Raw genomic sequence first — 26820 nt, 5'->3', positions numbered from 1 at the left:
ATCAAGGGAATCAAAAAACAAGGGACTCGCCCTCGGCTCTGATGCATTTTATAAAGCGAACACTACCTGCAGGGGCTTCGGTTGGTTCTTCGACAGATATATTTGAGCGCAGGACATGGCGTCGTCCAGATGCTCCCCGTCCAGCATCAGGTCGATCACGAAATTCGACATCGAGGTCATGATCGCCACCTGCAAGTAGTAGGCCTGCGAGATGCGGTAGGCGGAGCCGGTGTCCTTGAGATGGCTGTCGTTGGCGCTCCTCCGGAGGTACTTGTAGAGGTGCGGCAGCACGTCGCGCACGGCGCGCGCGCGGATGAAGTCCCGGGCGAGCGCGGACAGCGCCAGCAGCACGGACAGCGCGGCGCGCAGCGCGGCCGGCCCGCCGTCGCGCACGCGCGCCGCCAGCGCGGGCCACAGCGCGTGCGCCAGCGGCAGCAGCGCGTGCTCGCGCGCGCGCAGCGCCGGCAGCCCGCTCGCCAGCACGCGCAGCGCCTGCAGCGACGTGGGCGGCGCCGACGACACGAAGTGCACGCAGCGCTTCAGGATCGTCACCGTCACCTGGATGTACTGCGGGTCCACCTCGCTTCCGTCTGGGATTCGTAGGGCCGTGAGAGGTAGCCGAGTGGCCGGAAAAAAATGATATTTTAGTTAAAAAAAATTAGTTTAACTTGTATTTTTATTTTGTATTTAATATGTAATAATATTAATTTTCTTAAAGGTGTTTGACGTACATTCGACGGTATCGTCGTAGTCCAGAATATCCTCCTCTCTCCTCTTTAAGTCTTCTTGATACATCTCCTCGACGGTCCGCCCGGCCCGCTCCTCGAACTCCTCCGTATTCATCAATCTCTCCACTTCCTCGGTATTATTTGCGAAGTCTATGGTCTCCTTGATGACATCGATGTACTCTAAATCGAGCCCTTGAAACGGTTGAGGCTTAATCTCGTCAGGGAACCAATTCCTAATGCACTTTATGAATGTTTCGAAGACTTGTAAATATGAAGACAAATAACTGTCGTAGTATTCGTCACAGCTCTGTACCAGAACCTAAAAATAAATTACCAAAATAAGTTTTTTTTATTTTTAATATTGAAAGGCGGACGAGCAAATCGACGACCTGATAGTGAGTGGTCATCAATGCTCATAGACATTTGCATTGTAAGAAATGTTAACCATTGTTTACAATGCAAAAGAATTGACATTATATCATCATCTAGATCTTTTATAGTCTATGGTATTAGTTATAAACTCACCAAAAAAATTGGGAAAAAAATTATAGTGAATATAGCCAAAGACGATTAGTGTTGTAAATAAATATATTTTAATCGAGTACTGTACCTGTTTGTAGCGTATAATATAACAAAGCTATTTTTTTTTAAATATGTCGTGGTAGACAAAGATAAAAAACACTGTAAGGAAACCTGCATACGATTATATCAACCAATCCGCAGAAAACTTCCAAAGGTTCTAAAAATAAAATTTAATTAAAATATAAAATAATACATATTATAATGTAAATGACGTACGTCCTCAACAATTCCGTAGAGGCAGTCCAGTATACTCTGGTCGCTGTACTCCATCACGACCGACAGTATTTGCAGAGCCGACTCCGTATTCCACGCCTGTACAGACAACATTACATTATATTACATTTATAGTTCAATAAATACAAATAACTGTAGTCTAAACTGGTACGGTTCATTGCAACGTTTTCATTTATCAGTTGGGCGCCTTCACAATATTACGCTAATCTAATTATTTTAATTTCGAGATGGCCCAGTGGTAAGAACGCGTGCATCTTAACCGATGATCGTGGGTTCAAGCCCGGGCAAGCACCACTGAATTTTCATGTGCTTAATTTGTGATTATAATTCATCTCGTGCTTTACGGTGAAGGAAAACATTGTGGGGAAACCTGCATGTGTCTAATTTCGGTGAAATTCTGCCAATGTGTATTCCAATAAGGCGCAGTGTGGAGCCAATGCTTGGTGGAATGCGCCTGCTCCAATGAGCAGCGTGATGGAATAAGCTCTAAACCTTCTCCTCAAAAAGGGAGAGAAGACCTTAGCCCAGCAATGGGACATTCACAGGCTGTACGAAAAATTATTTTAGTTAGTCTACGTCTTAACCGACAACACGGTGGACTCGTCTCATACCCATCATTAGTTTAGAATTAGCATAGTTTAAGTATATGAACAATATACATATACTAATATTTAATTTAGTTTAATTTCACTCATAAAAAAAGAGATGCTTAGTTAAACAAGCTATACTTCTTTATGGTCCTTCGAGCCGGACACCTGTACAAACAACATTAAATAATAATACATTTATAGTTTAATCGATACTAATAATAATATAGTCTGAACTCTTTCAGAAGACTTCTGAACATCTCTTCTGAACTTGGGGCAATGAGATATGGAGGTAAGCACGCGTTGAAAAATTTTATTCACTAAAACTTTGGGATCAACAGCCTTGTAAGCCATTTAAGATATAATAATGGAATTTCTTACCCTTTTGAGTCGAGAAGTGATTTGACTCGTGAAATAGTCCGCATTTTCAGCAATCAGATCCGCAACTTTCTCGTGATCGAAGGCGAAGGCGACATTGTTGATGGCCATTAAACCGGCTTCGTGGAGATATTGATATTGACTGCCTGAAATATATAAATAAATTATTTTATATTTTAAACAACTAAATTACCAAAACTGAGAGACTTGCTATGAGAAAAAGTAAAATAAATATTGTTGCTTTAGCACACGGCTTCGAGAAGCTCTCACACAATCCGATTTACCAAGCTTGCTTTTTTTAATTCGATTTTTATTTCTTACATCAACGGTAGAATATTTATGCGAATCTGATATATTATTTACGTTTATAAGACACGCAAAAGGCATTTTAAAAATATTCACTAAGCCTTTTTTTTTTCTCGCAGTGAAACCTTCAGAAAGGTACCCGGGTCCTATGGGGGTGAAACCGGGTTATGTGGGATTCTTACCCACTAAAACCACTGCGATGGCCGTCCTCAGCACGGATCGGAGAGGCTGCGGGATCGTGTTGATATAACGCATCCGCGGCCTTTCCCGTGTTTTGCTCCACTCGTGGCTCGGCGGAGCTCTCATCAGGGGGCGAATTTCGCCCCCCCCCCCGAACTCCTCGCTAGTGCGTACGGCAGCGCGAGGCCATCACGGCTGCCGTCCTCCACAGGGCCTTCTGAAATAGGACACGTGAGGCCCCCACCTCACGCATCCACGGCCCCAGGGTACGCCCTTACTTTTAAGCCCCGGGCGTCTGGGCTATGGGAGGGCCGAGACGACGCCGTCGTCGTCTCCGCCGAGCAGGATCGGCCCTTTCCCGTTCCCGCTCCGCCGTCTCCTTCTGAACCATGACGGTCTCACAGAAGGAGGCTACGGCCCTCCACGGCGATTCCCTGCGAAGCATCGCCGACACGATTGCTCGCAGAGACAGGTCTTGTCCGACTTCACGGACCAGGATCTCCATCTCCGCACTCCACGCGGGGCACACTTCCAACGTATGCTGAGCGGTGTCCCCGTCCGCGCCACAGTGGTGACACATCGCCGTCGATTCGCGTCCGATCACAGGTATTCTCCAAAACAACCGTGACCGGTCATTACCTGCGATTCACTAAGCCTTATATCAACAATACTCGAACCGTGGCAGCTAATGCGTTTTAATTAATCTACGATAAACTTAATTAAATTACGTTTTATTTATCCCTGTATAGGACGGATAAAAAAGTTACATGGATATAGTATATTTGATTTCATGACATACCAACTCGCTCCAATATCAGACATAGCGTCTTCAGCAAGTATGGTTGATATTCCCGCTTGAGCCGCCTGGCCATGAGTCCCAGGCCCTCAGTGACGAGACAGCAGAAGGCCATGTTCCGTTGCGCGTCCGAGAGTGACGCACACGTGTTAGGCTCCACGTACTTCATCCTCGGATGACAGAGGCTAATATCTGTGTATCGAGTTTCTGTCGCTCCTTCGAAGAGACCTATAAATTATTTATAATGATGTCGCTGTGCAAAACAAAAACACTCTGAATATTTGAGGAACACCGTTTATGGCCGTGGCCACTATCGCCAATAGACGTTGAAGCCATAAGAAATATTAACAATTGTAAGTAATTGTTAATATTTCTTATATTATCGACAATGCGCCACCAAAAATGGGAACTAAGATGTTATGTCCTTTGTGCTTGAATTTTCACTGGATCACTCATCCTTCTAACATGAACACAACAATACTGAGTGTAGTGATCACTTTATCACTGGCTCATTATTACACGCAAGCTGTCTAACACCAGGCTGCTTGATTGATAGCTACCCTCTCCACTCGTGTACATGAGACAATGTATTGTATCTATTGCATAGATACAAACACTACACTGAGTATTGCTATTTGGCGGTAAAATATCTGAGTAGTGGGTGGTACCGTCTTGGTAGACGGACTTGCACAAAGCCCTACCACAGAGTAAACGCAGTATGTATTCGCAAGATGTAAATTTATAAATGGCGGTTTTAAATGGCGGGTAGATGCGGGTGCGACTGTTTTTTTCCTTTCGGGAAACGTCTACGCATACCGACTTCTGCTTGCAACTCGTGTAACGTTACTTGGTAACGTTACACGAGTTAATTAACGTATAATTAGAAGACGATAAATATTTAATTTAAATAAACCAGTAAAAATGTTTTTATATTCAATTACCAGTGTAAAGATAAGTGCAATGCTTAAATATTTATAAAAAAAAAATCTATAATAAGCTAAGATTAAACAGCCCTTCTGTTTTATCCAAATGCAATAGATTGTACAGTAGTTTAAAGGAATTGTAAGTCTACATTTCGGTCCTCTTTGAACACAAGTGTAGTGTACACACGTCTACAATAATGTATTAATTAGTATTTTATAATATGAATATGTATTATCTGTGTATCTATCCATCTGTCATCTCGGATGACACACGTCGCGGAGCGCGGGTAAATAGAATATACATAATATAATATGTATTATTTAATTTGTAAAAACTCGACCTCGACTTAAAGCACGAGTTAAAGCACGGTTGAAGGGTGAACATTGTTCCGTCAGCATATCGCCTTTTTAATTCTAATCCATATTTGGCGTGATGACGAAATCATAACAATTTCTTATAAGATTGTTATAATACATTAATCAGTCGGTACAGGGTACTCAAACAATTGTGACGAGTCGTAAATAAAAATATATTATTGGTTCGGTCTTTGAGTATTGGCTAGCTTACATACGCCTCAGTATCTCAAGATAGCCTATACGCTACAGCAGTACAACGAGCGACGTACCGGGCACGCAGTCGCGCGTCCAGGCGCGCGGGTCGTACACGTCGCGGTCCAGCGTGTCGCGCGCGGGCGGCTCGCCGTCGCCCAGCTCGAGCGGCCGGTACCACACGTCCTCCTCCGTGTACGCCGATATTATGCGCTTCGCCAGCTGCGCCGACGAGTTTGGAGCTGAGGAAATTAAACCAGCACCAGCCTTTCGATTTATGTCATTCTGATCGATTTCGGCTACGTCGGCAAATCTCAAGAGATTAGACAACTGCATTCTTTATTCCCTCCCTCTCATCCGGTGAGACAGCAATCCGTTACGACCGGAAGTAGTTCAGGCGCAGGGCTAGCAGCTTTACGTGCTTTCCGAGGCACGGGCTCATTCGACTCGGCTTCGATATGCTTACCTGAACCGACGAAATTGATGACGTAGACGAGTTCGCAGGTCCGACGCTCGTAGAATAGTTCCAGGAGTCTGTCGAGGAATAGCTCGGCGCATTCGGCCTCGCCTAGCTTCTGGCAGATTTCCTGGAGCTTCAACTCACACTCCCGCGTGTCCAGGTGTCGCAGGCGGCGCCACGGGCCGTCCGAGGGGATTGGAGAAGATATATCTATAAAAAATATTTTATTGTTATTTGTCGTAACATTTTGTATTAGTACACATTTAGAGAATTAATATTGATAAAAAGAGAATTTAATTCTATTGACTCATTATACAATAACTACTAAACAGGTTTTGCGACGCTGGCGTTTATAACTGTTTTGGTGAATCTTATCAAAAGAGTCAACACAACAGTGTACATGTTTAAGTCCTGTATCACTAATATTGAAATGATTTTTATTTTAAAATCCTGCCCGCGGAGTGGCGCACGAGCAGGTCGTGTCGCGAGTGGTGCGAGGCGGTGCCGGGTACGTACCGCGCGCGGAGTGGCGCACGAGCAGGTCGTGTCGCGAGTGGTGCGAGGCGGTGCCGGGTACGTACCGCGCGCGGAGTGGCGCACGAGCAGGTCGTGTCGCGAGTGGTGCGAGGCGGTGCCGGGTACGTACCGCGCGCGGAGTGGCGCACGAGCAGGTCGTGTCGCGAGTGGTGCGAGGCGGCACAGAGCAGCGCATCACACAGTCTGTCGTAGCCGTCACTGGCGCAGAGCGCGCCGGTCAGTCTCTGCGGTCGTCCGCCGCACAGCACGCGTAGGTAGCCCAGCAGCAGGTACAGCGCAGACAGCTTCCTGTTCGAGTCTGAGACAAGAGGAAGATATTGTGACTTGAGCACAGAATTACTGGCTGAACTGACTGAAATGACTGAAATCTGAGTTGCCTTTACTGCGAACACACGGCTTTTCGTTTTACATACCTATATTATTTAATATTCTCGGCAAACAGTTGAGCGTCGTAAAAAAGTTCTCGCACATACTATCGATCGCCTCCGTCTTGCTTGTTTCAGATTGGGAGCTGAAGAAGGAGTTGATGGCGTTCGAGGCGTACTCCGAGACTTCCTTATATGGGTCGTTTGACAAAGATATCAAAACGTCGAGAGCCATTGTTAACGAGAGCTGCATTGTTCTAAAAGAAACAAATTCAATTTTAAATAAGTATGGATAGGAAAACAATTACCTTTTTTTATGATTAATATCTATATCTGTATATATTTATATATAAGTTGCGTACAATTTTTTAGTGTTACAAGGAGGGGAATGAAATCGGTCCCTATTTTTTAGTTCTTTATTTTAATTTTACTGGTGGTAGAGCTTTGTGCAAGCTCGTCTGGTTAGGTAACACCCATTCATCAGATATTCTACCGTAAAATAGCAGTACTTGGTATTGTTGTGTTCCGGTTTGAAGGGTGAGTGAGCCACTGTAATTACAGGCACAAGGGACATAACATCTTAGTTCCCACGGTTGCTGGCGCATTGGTGATGTAAGCGATGGTGAACATTTCTTACAATGCTAATTTCTTACAATGCTAATGTGGATGTTGGTGACCACTTACCATCTGGTGGCCCATACGCTCGCCTTCCTATTCTATATATATAAAGACAGACGATCAAAAAGATATTGACCGTGTGATGGTAAGTGGTCACCATTGGTCATACTGACACTGCAAAATGTAGCAAGTCGCGATTAATAAGAACAGAAATCTATAACGCTACAATAAAAGTGTAATGACGATTGACGAAGAGAACTGGCGCAGTCAACTACAAGGGCACACGGAGGTCCCAGTCAATTTGTGAGCATAATAGGTGCAACTCAGACGAAACGGTAAAAATAGGTTATTATAAGACTCACATACATCGCGTTTAACGTATATAAGCGTTTATGGGCCGCCTAATAATTTAAAAATCGCAGGTTCGATCTGACCCTTGGGCTATTGACGTCCCCACTCCTAACACAAGCTTTACGCTCAATCGGAGGAGAAAATAGTAACATCATAATATAACTCCTTAAAATGGCCATTGTTAAAATTATATTTAAAAAAAAGTGTACAAAAATATAAATATCACTTACGAGCTACATTCAGAAACGATCCTGTAGCAGAGAACCGCGAGCTCCTTCCTAACTTTGTAGTGCTCGTGAGTGACGAGCGGCACCAGGCTCTTCACCACCATGGTCAACTTGTCGCCCGCCATGGCGTACCACTCGGGGGTGCGCTTTGGTATGTCTTTGGGTGCTAATCCTGTAACAAATTAATACTACACTAATCTAAAGGGGTGAAAAATGGATTAGTAGATCATTCTAGTAATTTCAACACAACATATCCTACGTGGTCGTGAGGATAACAAGGTAAGCGATTTAATTACGACGATTTCTTTTTATTGTTCCGGAATTCGTACTTTTAATGAATTATTATGTACCAAAAAAATATTTAAAAAAAAATCGCAACGGACTTTAAGCATTAATTATCACATTGTTATAAAAATAAAGAAACAAATAACTCAATTTATAAGTCTGAGCGCTATATTTTTAATATTAATTAAAAAAAAAATCTTTTATGTATATTAATAATAATTGTTAACTTATATTATATGAATCCGCAGTATTATTAACGTCTTTGAGATTTGATATGAACTGTAAACATTAAATTTAATACGATTAATTTAAACATATTAATTTCGTTCAAAATTTATAAATCATTAATGTGCACATAAGTTATAATCAACTATTTTTATTTATTTTATTTTTAATCTATTAACATAAATATATTTAAAAAATTTATCTTAATATTATTGTTCATAATGTCGCCACTTTATTGTTAATTTTATTTTTTTACGATGGTGACTATATTTTAAGAAATTTTAGAACGCCTGTAAAAAACTAGTAGGCAATTACTTACGTACCGATATTAATTTTTGTTTTATTGGGTAAATTCCTTGTACTACATGTTGGTTTTGACAAATAAATTACATAATCCTATCCAAAGTTTCACTTCATTTATTTAAATAATTAATTCCACATTTGAAATTTCTTTTTTCAAAACATCTATTCATAAGAGTATTTCTCTCTTATTACCTGAGTTCTTAAATGTCGCTGAAGCTCTATCACCATTATCATCTCTATTGTGATTCCCATCTCTGGAGTTATTACCGTTATTGTAACGTTTATTCTTTGCCCTAGACCCCTTTCCCTTGTCCCTTTTATTCGTCGATACATTCGATTTCGCTTCCAGATCTTTCCCAGATCTAATAAATTCAGCCAATGAATGGTAATCTCTTGACGCAATTATAGCATTTAACGTTACATCCCGTAAAATATCTGCAAATTATTTACAACCTCTTCATTTGTCCATTCAAATGAAACTAATTTTCTCAAGCCACCCCTGTCTGTGATGTATTACTTCATACTTCTTTTACAAAAGAGTTTTTGCTTTAATTTAAAAATACACCATTTTGATTTTGTCTGGTTCTTATTCACTGACAGAGGCGCAAAATAAATACATTCTTCAGAGAGCTTGATTATTTTCGTTTCGAATAATCAAACTGAACTTCAAATCTACATATTTCATTCATAAATACAAGCATACTGTCTCCGTTTTGAATTATATATGCACATATATCTCATGCAGCGTTTAACAACAATGATAAATAAAAGTTTTTAATAAATATATAAAGAGGCTTAGAGAAAGATAACGGACAAAATTATAATTAAATTTTTATTATCTGTTGAGTTTTAATTTTTTTTTTGTCTTACACCACCGTTCTATGAATATTTTATTATATATTATTTTTCTATTCGTTTTCAAAATATTCTCGGTTTGTCAGTGGTGCGCCATTTTATCCTCAAGTATTAGTCATTAGTTCCATTCATTAATAATCTGCTTTTCATCTCTTTTGATATTAAGAATTCCAGTCCGCTTTTTTTCCTCTGTGAAGATTTTGAGTTTGGCTGTCTTAAAGACGACAATATGAGTGTCAAAAATATTTCATGGTTTTCATACAGTTATATAAAATTTTCCACCGATTTCATTTCTTTGTTAGTAAAATTTTAGATGTTTATTTGTTAAAGTATTACTTCAATATCTCCGTTTCTCAATTTGAACTTCGTTAATATGTCCTCCAATTAGCTCTTTGCTTATAAGAAATATTCAAAGAGAATATTTTATATGGTTTATCCAGTAAATATTGATCGCCTTCTAGCTATTTCTTTGTTTTATTTAAATAATTACAAAATTTTTCAAAAAAATCCCGTTTCTTTCGCCGGTTCTTCTCATGTCAGAGTACTCATATTCTTTTTTCGAATGTTTGTTTTTTTTTTTAATATCAATAAGTAATGGTCCAAATTGAATGAATAAGTTAGAATTTGTACCGCGCACTTAAACTATTTGAGCACATAGAAAAATTAAATTACCAATTTCTTATGAGGTTGGATAAAAATTTTGTAACAAATTAGTCGTTTTCAAAGTCATAGATAGATATAAGGAATATTAGAAATGTCGTTTAAATAAGTTTAACTTTTAAGGTATAATTAGGCAGTTTTTTTTTAAATTTGAACCACAATTAAGGTCATTGGGATTTTTGTTATAGGAATTTAAAATATTTTTATTAATTTTAAAAATATTTGTATTAAGAACTTTTATGGCGCTGTGTAATAGATTAATAGCCAAAAGTGTTTTAATTCTTCTGAGATGTCCAGTTTGTCTTATTAAAAATTATACTTATATTTTGCTCTTTTACGAACGATTACATAATTTCATTTGAAAATAAGTTTAATTCAATTGAATTTTTATTATCATAAATTAAATAAAAATAAAGTTAAAATCATTTTCATAGTCAAAAGATTCTTATTTTGTATAAAATAATTATATTATTATTTCGAAGTTATTAAAATAATAATAATGGCTTTCATTTTAAGAGCAAATTAATTGTAATATATAAAAGCTAGAGAAATGGTCTATCTAATTATAATTATATAGAAAAAAAATACATTTAAAAACATTTTATAAATAATGATTGTATATATTATAAGATGTTTTAAATGGAATAGAGTACATTAAAAAAAATAAGTTATTAACGCAAAGTGCCTAATCTAATTTCTAAAAAGTTTTGTTTATGGTACAAGCTTAGTACAGATACAATAACAACATCTACTAACTACAATAAAATGCTTAAAAATGAATTACCCTTACTGCTTACATCTTTGTCTGTCATGGCCCTATCTGACAACATACTGACAAAGTCGTCGGCTGTTATATTATCCTTCTTGGGCAAGTGTTTGTTGTGCATTGTTAGACAAAGCACACGATGTGTAGCGTTAAGGGCCGCCTGGAAATAAAACATTTCCCATTGATTTTTCATTCTATCCTTTGTACATGGTGTTTCGATCATCAAAATTTTTTAGTAATGTTGGATGAAATTCATGCATTTTAATTTTGAGATATAACATTTGATTTGAGTCCCTGATTACAATTATGCTTAGAAATTTAAGCACTGTGGCTATAGAATTAACTTGTTTTATTGCAGATTTCAGTAACACCAGTTTAAATATTATATTAATTCCTACTTGTTATAATTATTTTGAGAATAAATCGGATAACTTAGCTTTTATAACAACATTAACAATTTGTCATATATATAAAGTCTGTAAATGACTGTAAAATGCTAGGAGCTGGAATGAGCGAATTTGAACAGTGAAGTTACCAGCGTAATGCAGCTGAATCCGAAAAGGTAATCTTCAACCAAAATAGTATTTATTCGTGTAGGCTTATTTAATGCTTGCAATGTACCTTACATACATACTCGTACATCCATTGTTACTTTTTTAAATAACAATATAAATATATAATAAATACAATTAGTCAGTGGAGATTAAAAATATATATATATATATATATTAGTATTGTTTAAATATAAAAGATAATTTCTGATCTGAAGTCATATTTATCAAGATTAATCTTGAAATTTAAATGATGTAGCATTCAATACTGGTGTCAATGTAACAATGAGACATTACCACAACAATAGCATGTCCGGGGTTATCGGTGCAAGTGGCGACATCCTGCAAAGCTGCCATCACCCCCGGCAAAATGCATGACATCATATTCACAACAGCTGTCTCTAGCACCGGATCGGTTATATGACAGTCTTTATCAGTGAGCTGTGGGTGTGAAGCTGTGTGCGCGCAAAGACAGTTTATAGCAGCCAATCTAAAATAATTAAATTTATATTATTGTAATATTAAGCGTAGCGTATTTCAAGATAATGTTTACATTTTTATAACAATAAATATTATAATAATTTACCATACCTTAAAACACGTAGTTTTTCAAGTTTAGCCAAATGAACCGATACAAAAATAGCTTGGGCCAGCATTGGCACCTGTGTTTGTACCAATTTCACCCGTGTGGGATGGTCCACATTCAGCATTAACATCGTTAAGCACTGAATTACACTGAGTTTCAATTCCTCCGGAACATCAGCAACTATAATAAAAAAAATGATACAGCTATATATAACTCTATATATAAATAAGCGAAATAACACACACTGACAGACTCGTCATGATGTTTCACAAACAATAGGTCCAATTGAGATGAAATTTAGCATAGTTACTGCTTATGTGACATAGATGAATTCAAAGCAAATCCTATCCAAAATTAATTTTTCATCAGATGAAATTTGGAAGTTTTCACCAAGCTAAATTAAAAAATTAAAGAGGTTACTTTGTATGAATTTTACCCTGACAAAGTTGGAACAGACAGCAATATGTATATTAGAAGAAAGTTTTTATACTATCCACTTTGTTGTAATAAAATAAATAGTGATAGTGAAAATTGATAGTGCTGCCTTCTTTATACCATATATATTTTGTATAAATAGGCAGTAGAATGATTGTTCAGCTAGAACTTTATATAGTAGAAATATTTAATGATGGGTAGGGTTTTGTGAAAGCTCTTCTGGATAAGTAGCACCCATACATCAATTATTCTACCATAAAAAACAAAATTGTATAGGGGTCTATGTTCCAAAAGAGATTAAACATGTTAGTTCCATTGCTTACCGTGACTTTATTATGTACAGAATAAGTAATATTTTTGTCTATGTAATAACTAACATGGGTAACGAGGGGGTTATTAAAAGATTGTGTAAATTATTATTTACTTATGTGTGCAACAAATAATAGAGTAACATTCAGGTTTATGATAAATGTTAACCACAATAATTAAAGAAGAGGCAATTATAACATCACATAATAATCTTACTCATTCCCGGTTTGGGTTTTTCAAATACAAGACCAAGGAGTCCCATTTCAATTTTCATACACATTTCAAAACTAAATATTCGAACTCTTTGTAGCACAACCTTCATTCCATCTATCAAAAGCCTTTGTAATTCATATTTTCCTCTGTAAATGAACAGAACATAACAGAAGTTATCAATAACACTTTTTGGTATTAAATAGAGGACAAGCAAGCAATCTAGTGTTGTGATCAAATTAGCAACCATATTATCATTATGTTTTCAAATACAAAGAAAAAATCAATACTATACATACACAATCTCTTTAGACTGTATGTGAGTTATGAAAGGAAACAGCATATACTGTTGTAGTTCCTGCAATAAATCTTTTTTCAATTCGCAAACCATTGCCGCAAATGTTGATATATGCTCTGGTGAAGGGTTCACCATAATTAAGTCACATAATGGTTTCATTCGGCTAAAAGCCTCTTTCATGTGGCCGTTCATCTTGCCGTTTAGATTAACACGTGGGTTAAACGTATAACGCACTATGGAAATGTTTTAATTCATTTTTAAGATAGTTATATTTAAATCAGAGAAACAATAACCATTTTGAGGAATAAATCTTCATGTCTATTGTCAAACTGACAACTACTAATAAAATTAATCTGTGTCAAACTTATAATTTAAAACCTAATCAATATTCAAAATATACGGCTTAAGATCCTGGCAATATGCTCCAGTATGTTTCTCTTTATTCCTATAAAACCAGATAGCACAGTCCTTTAACTGCATTTTAATATTAAAACGTTAAATAATATTTTTTGGTAAGTTTTAATTTTAGCTACATGTATATATGTATGTACTTATGTGTAATTTTTATTATAGGTAGTAAAAAATATTATTTTTAAGATAAATTTAGAGAAATTTACTTAATATTGAATTATTTAATAATTTACTGTGCACATATTTTCTAATTCGTAGTTTGACAGTGCCCATAAGCAAACCTAAATTTTAGATTAGACATTAAATTTAGCTTAATTTACATTAATGGTTATTTATTATGTTATGAGTCGAGAATAATGATGACTTGCTTGCAAATAGCACCAAAGCCGATAATTGATTTACGATAAACATACAAATTGTTTATTTTCTCTAAAACGCCGTCGCTGAAATTGTATTGTAATCTAGTAATAATATTATTCGTAGACCGAGCTTTTAAGATGGCAGCACTATTTTCGCGACGACGTTTTTAAAATTGATTTACACATGATTTTATATTCAAAATAGTTCGCGGCAATTCTTTTGTAAATATTTTACGTACTTATATCACAAATGTGTAATTTTTAATATTTTTTATCCTTTTAATGTTTATAATAAAAGATTATTGATTCATAATTTGAAAAAGGAATTAGGTACCAAAGAGTAAGGTATGCATGGATTGTAGCGTTTGTACGTCAAAGTCAGCTGCTCTCAGGAATGTCCGAATATAGATCTATCGATGTCAGACAATGTCAAATGTTATAGTAAAAATGCTATTTTCAAAAAAATAGTTATTTATATGCACATTCGATGTTGTTATAATTCGTCGTTAATATAAATACGCAAAAAATGTTTACATTAGGTGGTCAACGTATCTTACATAAGTGTCTCAAGATTTTGAGGTTAACTAAAGTATATTTTAGCAGTTTACCCGATATAAAGACTTTAAATCTTGTAAGAACTGTCGAAAAAACAATAGAAAATAACACGAGTATTTTTATCGAAAGTCCTATTCATGTGAAGGTGCAACCTATCGACGTGAATGATATAAAGGCACATAATAAACTAACTATGACTTTGTACAGTCAGGGAAAAGATACGAATGATTTTCAAGTAAAACAGACGTCGAAGCGACTTGAGCTACTGAATAAGAATACTTCACCAGACCGCAATGATGTATGCTTAATACAAGTTCCCTATAAATTAAAGGTACAAGTAACAGCTACAGAAAATGCGTCGGTACATTTAGCGAAACTGGAAGCTGAAGAATTCGTGGTCAAAACTCAAAAAGGTTCTGTCAACGTTGCCGATTTAAAAGCCGACAATATCAAAGTAGAAAGTGCATCTGGAGATGTACTAACAGATGGTCGGTTACAGGCAAGCAACATTGAGTTGAAAACAGGAATTAACGGAGCTATCAAGTGTCACAGTATCATGGCAAATAACTTCAATGTATCATCACATGCGGGTCATATATCTGTAAAGTCCTGTTATAGTGACAAATCACATTTCACAACTTTAATGGGTAATATTAAACTTGATAACTTACACAGATCTGTGAAAATAGATGTTATACAGAAAGGCAACCTATACATCACAGGATTTTCGGGTAATCTAGAAGCTTCCTTGAAAAGTGGAGAAGTATTCATGCATGCAGCACAGTTAACAGAAAAAAGTAGTATATTTATACATGAGAAAGGCAAAGTTGAGTTATTGGTCCATGATATACTAAAAAACTTACCAGCAACTAATCTTATAGCAGAAAAAATTAAAGTTGATGATAAAATATTGAAACTCGGAAGGTTTATGGATGATTCTCATCCAAAGAGGTTCAGATTTGAAAAGGAACCTCAAAATGAATTGCATATAGTCTGTAAAAATGGATCAATTGAATTGAAAGACACAAACTTACCATTTTTTTTGTAAATCTAATACTCTAGGGAGATCCTAGTCATTGTGTATGAAGTAAAATGAATGTTATTTATTTTAAAATGGCATTATAATTGTATTTCACTGAATGTAGATAAAACTTTTGACAATTTTATTAAGTATGATAGATATAACATTGTTTTTTTCCAAGCATTAATTATTATTTAATAATATGATATTTAAAAGCATTTAAATAAAATATAGCGTTCAATGATGTCTTTATTTTACAATGTATTTGCCATAGTAAAATGTTATTCTGTTTCTTGTTATTTATTTTAATTTTCCAATGAATAGAGATTATGAGCCATCTAATGGCGACATTGTAAGGCTTTACTAGCCAATAATAGTTATAAATAAAAAAATTAGGACATCTATATATAGTAAGCTAGATAGATGAAGCAAGTTTTCTGCTTGAGAATCAATACTATAATATAATATTATATATAATATCTGGAATTGTATGTTTAATATTTTAATTTGTTAAATAATATAGTATGCCAAATTATAGATATTAGATTTATTGTTATTGTATATTAAAAAAATTGTATGAATATTTTATTTAAAAAAATGTTATTAAAAATAAGCATTTAAGACACTTGAATTAATTGAGTATGATTAATAATTATTAGTTATTTAATGAAAGGAAAACAGAAAATTATGAATATATTCATAAATTTTAGTTTCCAAATTAAAATACAACAAAATATTTAAAATATTTTTTAATAAATTGTTTACTTTACTTGAATTCCTACTTTGCGTTGGTATTTGGTTCCTAATTAATTTCTTAGTGTAAATATTACATTAGTAGATGAACAGCAGATCTACTTGTGCGAATTTTGGACATGAAGATATATATACTTTTAAGTTAACTTCTAATAAAAATAATAATATTTGATTAACTACATAAGGTACATATAAAAAATCCATTTTTAATGAAAACTATGCCATAGAATGCCTATGCCACAGACGAAAGCTTTTAAAAAAAAACAACATTTCTATTTTTAAAATGTCTGTTCATATGATTTTATTTAACAAAATAAATTTGTCTCAGATTATAGAACAATTATTATTATAAAATCCATTATTTTTTAAGTATAACATACTTATAAACACTAAAACTTTTAAACACTGCTACATTGCTATTAAATGGCGACTTTACCAAGTTACTATACTATAATAATATTCATGGTGATATATACCCTATGTTAAACGTCGTGGTAGGTAAAAAAATACATTTTTTACATTATTATTACTGTTAGAGTCTTGAGTTTGTGTAAATATAAGTATAAACCCCGTTATTATTTTATGTATTGAATAAAATTTTAAAATTAGTGGTAAAAACTAAAAAATATGTATTTTTTAAATATTGTAATTGCTGCGTAGAACGTTAAAGATTTCTATTAATGTTGTTACTTAAACGACACGATTTATGTAATTATAAAAGTATTTATAATTTGTATCTAATAATAAATTATTGTTGTTATTAATATCAATGATAGTTGAATGTTAATTAAAAAATAAAGCTATACATAAACTTCACGACAGTTATTTTTTTTTAAATCGGATAAAGTTATAAACTAAAAGTAACGAATTGGGCAAAGGCAGTAAGCTTTTTCAAAAATTATATATAAATAATTAATTGCTCCAATTTGAAAAATGGCTAAGTCCACTTTTTCTTTTTTGAGCAATGAGAAACGTAAGCACAATAACATTTTTTGAAAAGAAAGCATGTGGTGTTTAAATATGAAAATATCATCATGTTATAATACAAACTAAATATATTAGGTATAAAAAAAAAACCTATAAAGCTATTTGTATATCAATAATAATTGAAAAAAATAAAGTTTTGGTCTTATCCTAAGCCATCTGGATTTAAGGATTTCTTTCCGTTTTTTTGGACTTTGGACTAAGGATTTTAACAAAACAAGATAACTTCTAAAACTATATTCTTATAATCAAATTAATAAAAAAATTACTATAATATTAAGTTTTCTCGCAAACACATTTTTTATTATATCTATAATAAAATTATACCGACAATTTGTTATTTTAAACTAATATACCCAAGGTAATTATTTTCTTTTCTTGTTTCCGATGTATTGACTTAATATTGTTTTTAATTTTATAGTTTATATTATTTTTATTATATATATTTTGTATATGATTTTCAAAATATATTGAATTTATTATATATTTTATTTATTGCCTCTATCTGTTTTCTTGTTAACTTGTCTTTATATTTACAGCGACAGTAATGATTCTTTCGAATCTGTTTCATAGTTTCCAGTTTCAGAAAAGTGGGTAATTTTAAGTTTTCCAATTAATAATATGTCAGAAAAAAAACGAACAACAAGGTTTCAACCTGCAGCATAATGTTCCAAGATTTAGAAATTTCAATTAAGGTCTTTTTTGGTAGAAACTTATGGACTTAGGGATTTATGGATTAATTGATTTATGGATTTATGAGATTATAGAGATTTCATAACAAATAATCGACTAAACCTATAGAAAGAGAAAAAAAGCAGTCGATCAGCCTGTCACTAGTGCGAAAAATCCCTAAGTAGAGCTTAGCGATTTTTCGAATTGGAGTACGCAAATGTATTATTATGAAACTATATTTCTATAATTATATGTATCTATGTATATACTAACGGGACGGAGCTCTAACTACAAACTTAAGCCATACTGGCAAATTCAAGACAAGTATTAATTGAATACAAATAGAGAATCATCAAAATTTTCACACCCCTAAAAATAATTTTCACGATAATGAATTAATTAGGTATATTTCATTTGTTCTCATTGCTCATAGAGTACATATATAAAATAAAATCTCTACCACCTAAACACTTTACACTCAGCTCTTAGACCGTTAGGTACTCGAGAAGTGAATTTATTTTTATTTAAAAGCTTTAAAAGTGGCTATACTATTCTAAAGTGTGTTAAATTAAATTAAAAAAAAATTAAATACGGTCAAATACGTGAAAAACAAAATTTAACAGACGTGTACGTTATGTTGGTTCATTTTTAACTGGGTAATAGTTAATTGGGTGCAAAGACGACTCGAAGAGTGTACGCAGGCGAACGAGATAAGGGCAGTTTATATATGAAGGAGTAAAGCGCGCGCGCCAGTCTGCCGTTGCCACTCGCCATGCCGGCCTGTGCGTCTGAGTACCGCCTCATGCGGTCAGCTACCGAGCTCACCCTCTCTCCGCGCGTCAAGAGATGTTCGCACCAACCACCACCCTTTACGGCGTTGCGGCGTTCCTTCTCATCAACGTTTTCTCTTATCCCCGAAGAGCGAGCCGTTCCGCCTGAGCATCCGCCATCACTACCGCGATTGATTCAAATTCTGACATGGATACCCAGCCAATTTCTTCGACCTTTCTTCGCCCTGTTCAGTTTTATAGCTCATCCAGCCTGGAGACAGATATTAGTTGTGTTACCCACCTTATGGATCGCAGCATCGCTTTTTATTTTTTGGAAGTGCGTTCAATGCCCTATTGGATTTTTGAAGATGATCGGAAGTGCGATCTCGAGGAATGTTGACCAGCAACGGACTGTACTCATTAGCGGAGGGAGTTCTGTTCAAGCCTTACATTTAGCCAGAAACTTTCACTCTGCTGGAGCCAAAGTGATTGCTTTCGAAGTAGAAGGACAATTTACCTTATTAAAGTATTCAGCTGCTGTTCACAAATTTTATACTGTTCCTCGGCCAAATCCAGCGGATCCCTTGGCATATGCAAGATCCTTGAAAGAAATAGTGGAAAGAGAATCTGTTGTGTTCTATATTCCTGTCAGCTCAACGACGCCAGCATACTACGACGCCTTAGCTAAGCCTCATTTAGAAGTGATAGGTTGTCAATGTTTCGTACCGAGTGCGCGGGACGTAATTACCTTGGATGACCCGTTGGAATTGATGCGAATGTGCCGTGTGGCTAGTTTGCCTACACCTCAGTTCTGGGTTGTAACTAGTGAAGAGGATGTACGAGCGTGGTACGACAACGGTACGTCAAAGGAAGGCCGTCATTTTATTGCTAGCGCTGGTGCACGAGGCGCTAGGGATCGACTACGATTTGTTATGCCAGAAGATAAGGCACATTTTAGATTTCCACGAGAAATAAGTGTTGAAAAACCTTGGGTTATCGTGAGAGAACCAAAAGGAGAAAGGTTTGTAACTTGCACCACTTTAAAAGAGTCTCGCGCTGTTAATAATGTAACCTGTCGCGTAGATCCTTCGAAAAAAGGTCTTGTGCCGCAAAAGGATGGAGAAGCCGACGCTTGGGTTCAAAGATTTGTTACTTGCATTTCGCCATCTAAGCCTATGACGGGACACATATCATTCAGATTAGTACGTGAAGAAAATACGGCTAATGGACAGGGAAGCGGAATGGTCGCGATCGGAGCACGCGTCGGAGTGTCTCTGCCCTACTTGTGTCAAGGAGCAAAAAGATGTGGTCATACAGCGACTGTGGGCAAGTTGTTGAATACTGTGCTCGACACACGTGAAGCATTATTCGCATTTTGGGATCCGTTACCCTATTGCGCATACTACCAATCTCGATCGCCTGAGGATCGGAGGCCGCCGACGCCAGAGCCATGCAAGACTCCACCAAATTTACCTCTTTGAAAGCCTCACGCGAGGCTGATATGCCTCACATAGTCGCTAAGGTGATTATTTATTAAGACGCTCGAGTACCTGAAGAGTGCGTGAGTGCAAGGTTCTGATGCTGTCCTCGGAGTCACGCTCTCTGTTTCAGTTGTCCTCTCGCTCGGACGACAGATAAAAGTTCGTGGAGTCAGAGGACGATATTATTTTGTAACTACTAAGTAGATATTATTACATGAGAATTACATTTTATGATTGTAGACTTTTTATTAATTTCACGAATTAATATTACATGTCTATAATTTTTTATACAGAAATAAAATATGAAAAAGGTATGATAAATAATTTATTAGACTGTTTTGTTTCATATTTTTTAAAATATTTTCTGTGTATATATATGATGATTTAAATGTTACTCAAAAGTTTATGTTATAAGTTGCGTTTGTTATGCCGTGTATGTTGTTTGTATAATTATATCAAAAAGTCTGTAAGGATGTCAAGAGATCACAAAGATTGTGCATCTAGGTTTAAGTCCAAATGGTGCCACGTAATGTTTTTTTTTATCCCATATAATAATAATTATGTTGTACTTGTAACGGGAGATAAAAATGTATCCCCTTATTTATTCTTGTTTTATTCAATAAAAATTCAGGAATATTACTATTTTTTTTAATGACACCTTGCAAAAAGACCAATAATATTAACTAATTAAAGCCAAATGGAAAGGCGTTATTAATTATATTAGCAAACCTTCAATCAATTAGGGCGTAAAAGCAAAGTAGACTAATAAGTCTACAATAATAATTAATTAGATAGTGTCTGATATATCAATACCTACGGATTATGTTCGATAACTTGTTTTAATATAAACGAATTCGAAAATAATATAATAATATATATTTATTATAATGTAAAATACGACAAACAATAAATTTAATTGAATGAATTAAAGTAATTATATTTACAGAATTTCGTTTTCTTTTCAAGTTACAAAAAGTCCATCTGTCTAGACAAAACACAAACAATATTAAGCTACATAACATGTAGTGTAATTATAAATTGTAATGTGGAATCAAGACTTATTTTTCCAATAGTAAACAGATATTTCTGCATCCAACACGATAAGGCCTGAAACATGTTATTATGAAGATACTGCATTGCACTTGTAGATAACTTTTATCGTCGTCCGGGTCACCAGACGCGACCGGACAAAGAGCACACCTTTCTCGATGAATCGTGGCAAATACTTATCAATAATAAAAAAACTGACTGACTTTATTGGAAAATTCGTCTGCTTTTTACATTACTATGGCTGCACGTGATTTGATTTGTTTCGTGATTTAATTTTTTTAATAAAAAAACAATTAAAAAAATAAGCAAAGATTTCCTTACTTAAACTTAAATTCATGACTTTAAACTTACTACAAAATGATATAACAATATTTGCTTCAGTTCTCATAGGTTCTCATAGGTTCAGGTTTCTTATAGGCAAGCGTGCTATATCTTAGACCGTGTCGATGCTTAACATCAGGCAAGTCAACAGTCAACCGCTGGACTATAAATAGTAAAAAAAAATTAGGCTTTATTACTTTTTGTTCGATGTCTTTAGAAAAAAAATATTACAATTAGTTTCATCATAACATTAGAGCACGCAGCGTACCTACTTGAAGCGCAAGATAGACAGCGATGCATTTTCAATTCAAATGTAGTCTTTCAATATTTATAAAACTATATGTATATTTCTTGTTAATGCTCATAATGCAACGGTAAGCTCATGTAACAAATTTTTTTTTCTATAAATTGTTTTTATTTATTCACAATTTTTTAATCCATAAGGTGGACTTTTCCGTAAGCATTTGTAGAACTTCAATATCATTCATATTAAGTTTTAATTAGTCTATCTGACCAGAGTTCGGATCTATGATTTTCTTCCCTTTTATGTTTACGTAATACAAACCATTTAAAAATTCTATGCATGCTATGCTATACAGAAGCATATATGTCATTTACTTGGCGGTAGAACTTTATGCAAGCCCGTCTGCGTAGGTACTAAATACTCATCACATATACTATCACTGGGTCTAACCGTTGTAATTACTGGGATGTTATTATAAAACTAAAGTTCCAGGTCCGATTCTGAACCCATGGGTTAACGTTATCCCAAGTCTTATTACAATTTTACGTTTAAATAGAAAGAAAAATAAGGATATTTATATTTTTATTTTGAAAAAGATGATTTTTATTTGTTGTATATATTGTAATTTACGTACAAATCAATAACCATGAGCAAAATATTTTTTTTTACAGTAGGTAAGTAAACTGGCCAATGGGCTATCTGATTGTACGTCCACGGGCCATAGACATTGGCACTGTATGAAAAATTAACTTACATCCCTTACGCATTGAATGGCACCCACTTTGAGAGCTAAGATGGTTTGTTACACTGGCTGACTCACCTTCCAAACCGGAACACAGTAATACTATGTTATTTTTTATTTTAGAAGGCGGATGAGCATATGGGCCACCTGATGGTAAGTGGTCACCAACGACCATAGACATTAGCATTGTAAGAAATGTTAACTTACATCACCAATGCGCCACCAACCTTGGGAACTAAGATGTTACGTCCCTTTGTGCCTGTAATTACACTGGCTCACTCGTCCTTCAAACCGGAACACAACAATACCAATACCAAATACTGCTGTTTTGCGGTAAAATATCTGATGAGTAGGTAGTACCTACCCAGACGAGATTGCACAAAGCTCTACCACCAGTGTCATGCCGCTAGCCACGTCGTCACGGCGTAGCAGTCGGTTTTAACCCCAAGGCGCGCCAATAGGTGTGTAATATAACAATAATAACAAATAATCAATATTAACCAAGTCTAAGAATTTCCTTCAGTGATTTTACAGAGCTGAGAAACATGATATTCTCGACGATAGCTTTGTGATGCAGTAGGTTATAACGTATGCGAAGTGATTGGCTTGTAAATAGTTGACTGTGTCGTGATTACCGGCCATAAGCCGCGTGCGTGCTTGGCTACGGGCGGGAGATGCCCGCCGCCCGTGATAGCTAACGCATGATATACTATGTGAATGATTTGAATTTAAATGACTGTACGTACAGTTGAATGATCGCAGATTCTATATAGTGCTGAAGTTTTTAAAACTTTAATGTAGTATTTATTTTTAGAACAATAAATTATTTAATAAGCTTATGCTGAGCTGGTGTAAATATCTATTTTATTTTAGCTAAGCTAACATCCCCCGTCCTAAAATGTGGACGAAGCCGCGGGTGAAATCTAGTATTATATTTATCATCATCATCATCAACCCTTCGTCATCCACTGCTGGACCTAGGCCTCTCCGATGGCACGTTGAGTTCGATTTTCAGCTCTTAATCTTCATCGTCAGCCAGCCACTGCATATATCGTCACTCCACCTAGCTGGAAGGCGTCCTACGCTACGTTTGCTACGTATATTTATAAAAACTATTTTTTAATATTGTATATGAATTTCTGCCACTGGACGAACACTAGTCTATATAATTTTGTTGTATGTCTATGTATGATGCCTTATGTATTGATATATTGTAACATAAGCTTTATATATATTTATTCGTATATGTATAATGAAATGGAATTTTAATAAAGAATCGAAATAACATTATAAGATTCGAAATAAAACGAAGCGTTCAAAACAAAAACTGTGTTACTTATTTAAATTTTTATTTTTGCCTTAATACGACGGATAAGAAATAATATCGTCCTTAAGCCCTTAATCTGATTAATTATGTTTTAATAGAAAATTTGTTCTGGCTCGGCATCACGTTGCAGGCTATCGTATCAATGATAAATTTACACGTGTAGATGTTTATATAATTTTTAAGGGATCGAATCACATGTGCATTCATCAATTAAGTTAAAAATATTACACGTTGCCTGTTCCGAATGGCGAACGCGTAAAATACGTACAAAGTAACCCACCCGTCTCCCTCGTAGTTAAAATTTCCAAAGATCCTTATAAAATAAACAGATTAATTTCTGTGACATGACCTGCACTTCCATTATTATTATTTTGTATTGTAACTCAATATAAAGCTAAATTGAGGTTACTCGTCTACATCCTTATAATGACGAAATTAATTATGCGTAATTAAATAATATCTATAAATAACGCACGCGATATTAACGGCACTTGTTCCAAAAGTAAAATAAATGCGTTATCGCTGGGTAAATTTTAACAAATTACAATATTCATATGTCAGCCGTCTCGTGCGTGTCTACCAAAGTCTATTAAACAAACATAAAGCTGGTTAATACGTGCAACGGGACATTTTAATTTTGTCATATTTGAGTCACAGAGTATATAAGGTTTAGTATAAAAAAAGTACTAAAAGTAACAAAAGCACTAAAATTAGCAAAAGTCCCACTGATGGACTAAAGCCTCTTCTTCGAGGAGAAGGTTTGAAGCTTATGCCACCACACTGCTCCAATACGGGTTGGTGGCAGATTTTGATCCGTTATGAAGTTTTACTTCACCGCCACGCACGAGATCAACTTTAAAAACAAATTAAGCATATGAAAATTCAGTGGTGCTTGCCTGAGTTTGAACCCGCAATATGTGGTTAAGATTTTACAGACTCAAATTCCTTATTTTATATTTGACATACCGCTCGGTTGTCAATCATGTATATTCTTCCTTAGCTTAACATTATAAATGCAGATTTCGATTTATTATTTTATTATCTTTGTATAAATATTTATTGCGGTAATAGCGGTATTTGGGTGCGTATTTGATTTACTATTTACTATGAGCCCATGTCATTACTATATTAATTACATACATATCTTCGTGTGTGTTACACTAAATAAACGATCAATATTGAAATTTTGATATTTGGAATCATTCAATCTTGTCTTTATTAAGAAAATATATTACGCTAATAAATAAACGTCATGTATACTAAGTTGAATCAGTTAGTTAAATACAATGTACAAATTAATAATTATGTAATATAATCACAGACTGAGAAGATTTTTTTTAAATAATTGTTTATATATCTGTGGATTTTATTCAATAAATAAGCAATACTTTTTGCGTTATAATATTTATTAAATATCCCTTCAAAAAGAAGTATGAAAATTGAAGCGTGAGACGCACGTTTAATAAGGAAACTAATAAAGAAATTGAGATTGGAATGATATAATGGTTAAAATAACAATAAAAGACAGTTAAAAATCTCTCGCTCAATATTCGAAGGAAGTTGCGGAAACAACAGCTAAGTAAGCTGTTGTTTCCGCAACTTCCTTATATAATATTAGATATAATTATTTTATGACTAATTGTATTGTAATCGGGATACGTGTAAAACTTTTCCTTTCATTCCCTTGATAAATATAATCAGTCTCATTATATAATTTATTTTAAATACATACTTAATATAAATGTTGTCTCTGGAACCGTTTATCACGTCCTCGTCTGCCCACTTGACCCAGGATGTGTACGAAATAAAACGAATTCTATATGTAGTTCTAGATACGTCTCAATTCCTCTATCAATCTGGAAATATCCAACATTAATTAGGTAAATAGGCAAACTTTATACTAAAATAAATAAATTACTTAATAAAGCTGAGATGGCCTAGTGTTCAGAACGCGTGAATCATAGCCGATGATCGTGGGAGCACGAAGAATTATAAACACAAATTAAGCACATGTCAATTCAGTGGTGCTTGTCTGGATATGAACCTGCTATCATCGGTTAAGAGTCATGCGTTCTAATCGATGGGCCATTTCGGTTCAACACAACGATATTTTCAATTTCGGGGTACAATTTTTACAATCATAATTAAATATATTATAAATAAAACAATTTATTCGACGTTTATATATTTATAAATGTATTTGTTTAATTATATTAATTTATAGTTTTTTTATGTATCCTTTTAAAGACAAATGACATACACCCAAATAAAGTTTCAATCATACACGATTCTTAATTATTCATGAATACGTTCTTAGAGACTGCTCGTGGGTGAAAAATGAAAAAATAAACTTAAGTAGTAATAATAATAAAGTTAAGAAGTATGTATATTTTTGACGATAATAAGTTGCAGCTTAATTGTAAGTGTCTGATTTTATTTTATTTTTTGTTGAAAAAAATATGTTTTCAAAATATATTTTTTTGTTGCTCGTAAACGAATGCGTAGTATTATAATCAAATACAATGGGAATACTTTGAGGAAATAAAAAAAATGTTATCATCGATATTGTAATTCGTGTCCATCGTCCAAGGTTGTGCAGTGTAGGTCAGACTCGGTGTAGACTTATTGGTGATTGCTTATCTTTTTTTTCGTATTAAACATTAGGCAGTTTTTTTTTTATTTCAAAAGTTATAATGACAGTTTAATTTAATGTCAGATATATAATTGTTTTCGCTACAATAACCGTACTGAATGCTTTAGAATACTTGCCTTCGACAGTACCTAGTAATGCAAAACAAATAAATTTAAATATGTTTTTTATATATA

The 26820-nt window shown here is 34.7% G+C and overlaps 3 protein-coding genes across 6 annotated transcripts in view; 2 read left to right on the top strand and 1 right to left on the bottom strand.

The window, feature by feature from the left end:
* Positions 1 to 26820, bottom strand: part of LOC126773045 (TELO2-interacting protein 1 homolog) — a 39463-nt gene that overhangs the window by 876 nt on the left and 11767 nt on the right. For 2 of the 4 annotated variants that reach the window (XM_050493670.1, XM_050493671.1), the window contains 13 exons: positions 12058 to 12232; positions 11764 to 11956; positions 10934 to 11075; positions 7825 to 7993; positions 6674 to 6882; positions 6370 to 6558; positions 5730 to 5933; positions 5341 to 5505; positions 3795 to 4019; positions 2513 to 2655; positions 1527 to 1622; positions 732 to 1047; positions 67 to 590 (listed from right to left, as the gene is read on the bottom strand). In XM_050493670.1, the coding sequence (XP_050349627.1) occupies positions 67 to 590; positions 732 to 1047; positions 1527 to 1622; positions 2513 to 2655; positions 3795 to 4019; positions 5341 to 5505; positions 5730 to 5933; positions 6370 to 6558; positions 6674 to 6882; positions 7825 to 7993; positions 10934 to 11075; positions 11764 to 11956; positions 12058 to 12182 (2700 nt within the window). In that variant the 5' untranslated portion in view covers positions 12183 to 12232. Of the gene's footprint in view, positions 1 to 66; positions 591 to 731; positions 1048 to 1526; positions 1623 to 2512; positions 2656 to 3794; positions 4020 to 5340; positions 5506 to 5729; positions 5934 to 6369; positions 6559 to 6673; positions 6883 to 7824; positions 7994 to 10933; positions 11076 to 11763; positions 11957 to 12057; positions 12233 to 13012; positions 13156 to 13305; positions 13632 to 26820 lie in introns of those variants that run through there. The other 2 variants (XM_050493668.1, XM_050493669.1) reach the window with 2 other exon arrangements.
* LOC126773062 (uncharacterized) lies at positions 14495 to 16206 on the top strand. The gene has a single exon (XM_050493702.1). The coding sequence runs from the start codon at positions 14601 to 14603 to the stop codon at positions 15675 to 15677; it is 1077 nt and encodes a 358-aa protein (XP_050349659.1). The 5' UTR covers positions 14495 to 14600; the 3' UTR covers positions 15678 to 16206.
* On the top strand, positions 18566 to 20949 carry LOC126773053 (uncharacterized). The gene has a single exon (XM_050493688.1). It carries the CDS (start codon positions 18832 to 18834, stop codon positions 20308 to 20310), a length of 1479 nt encoding a protein of 492 aa, XP_050349645.1. The 5' UTR covers positions 18566 to 18831; the 3' UTR covers positions 20311 to 20949.

The sequence above is a fragment of the Nymphalis io genome, chromosome 13 (assembly GCF_905147045.1).
Source record: "Nymphalis io chromosome 13, ilAglIoxx1.1, whole genome shotgun sequence".
In the NCBI taxonomy this organism is placed as follows: domain Eukaryota; kingdom Metazoa; phylum Arthropoda; class Insecta; order Lepidoptera; family Nymphalidae; genus Nymphalis; species Nymphalis io.
This window is presented reverse-complemented; position numbering and strand designations above follow the sequence as displayed.

Excerpts from the sequence above, each read along its gene's own strand:
- LOC126773062 (XM_050493702.1), top strand. The coding sequence starts at position 14,601 with ATGTTTACATTAGGTGGTCAACGTATCTTACATAAGTGTCTCAAGATT.
- LOC126773053 (XM_050493688.1), top strand. The coding sequence starts at position 18,832 with ATGCCGGCCTGTGCGTCTGAGTACCGCCTCATGCGGTCAGCTACCGAG.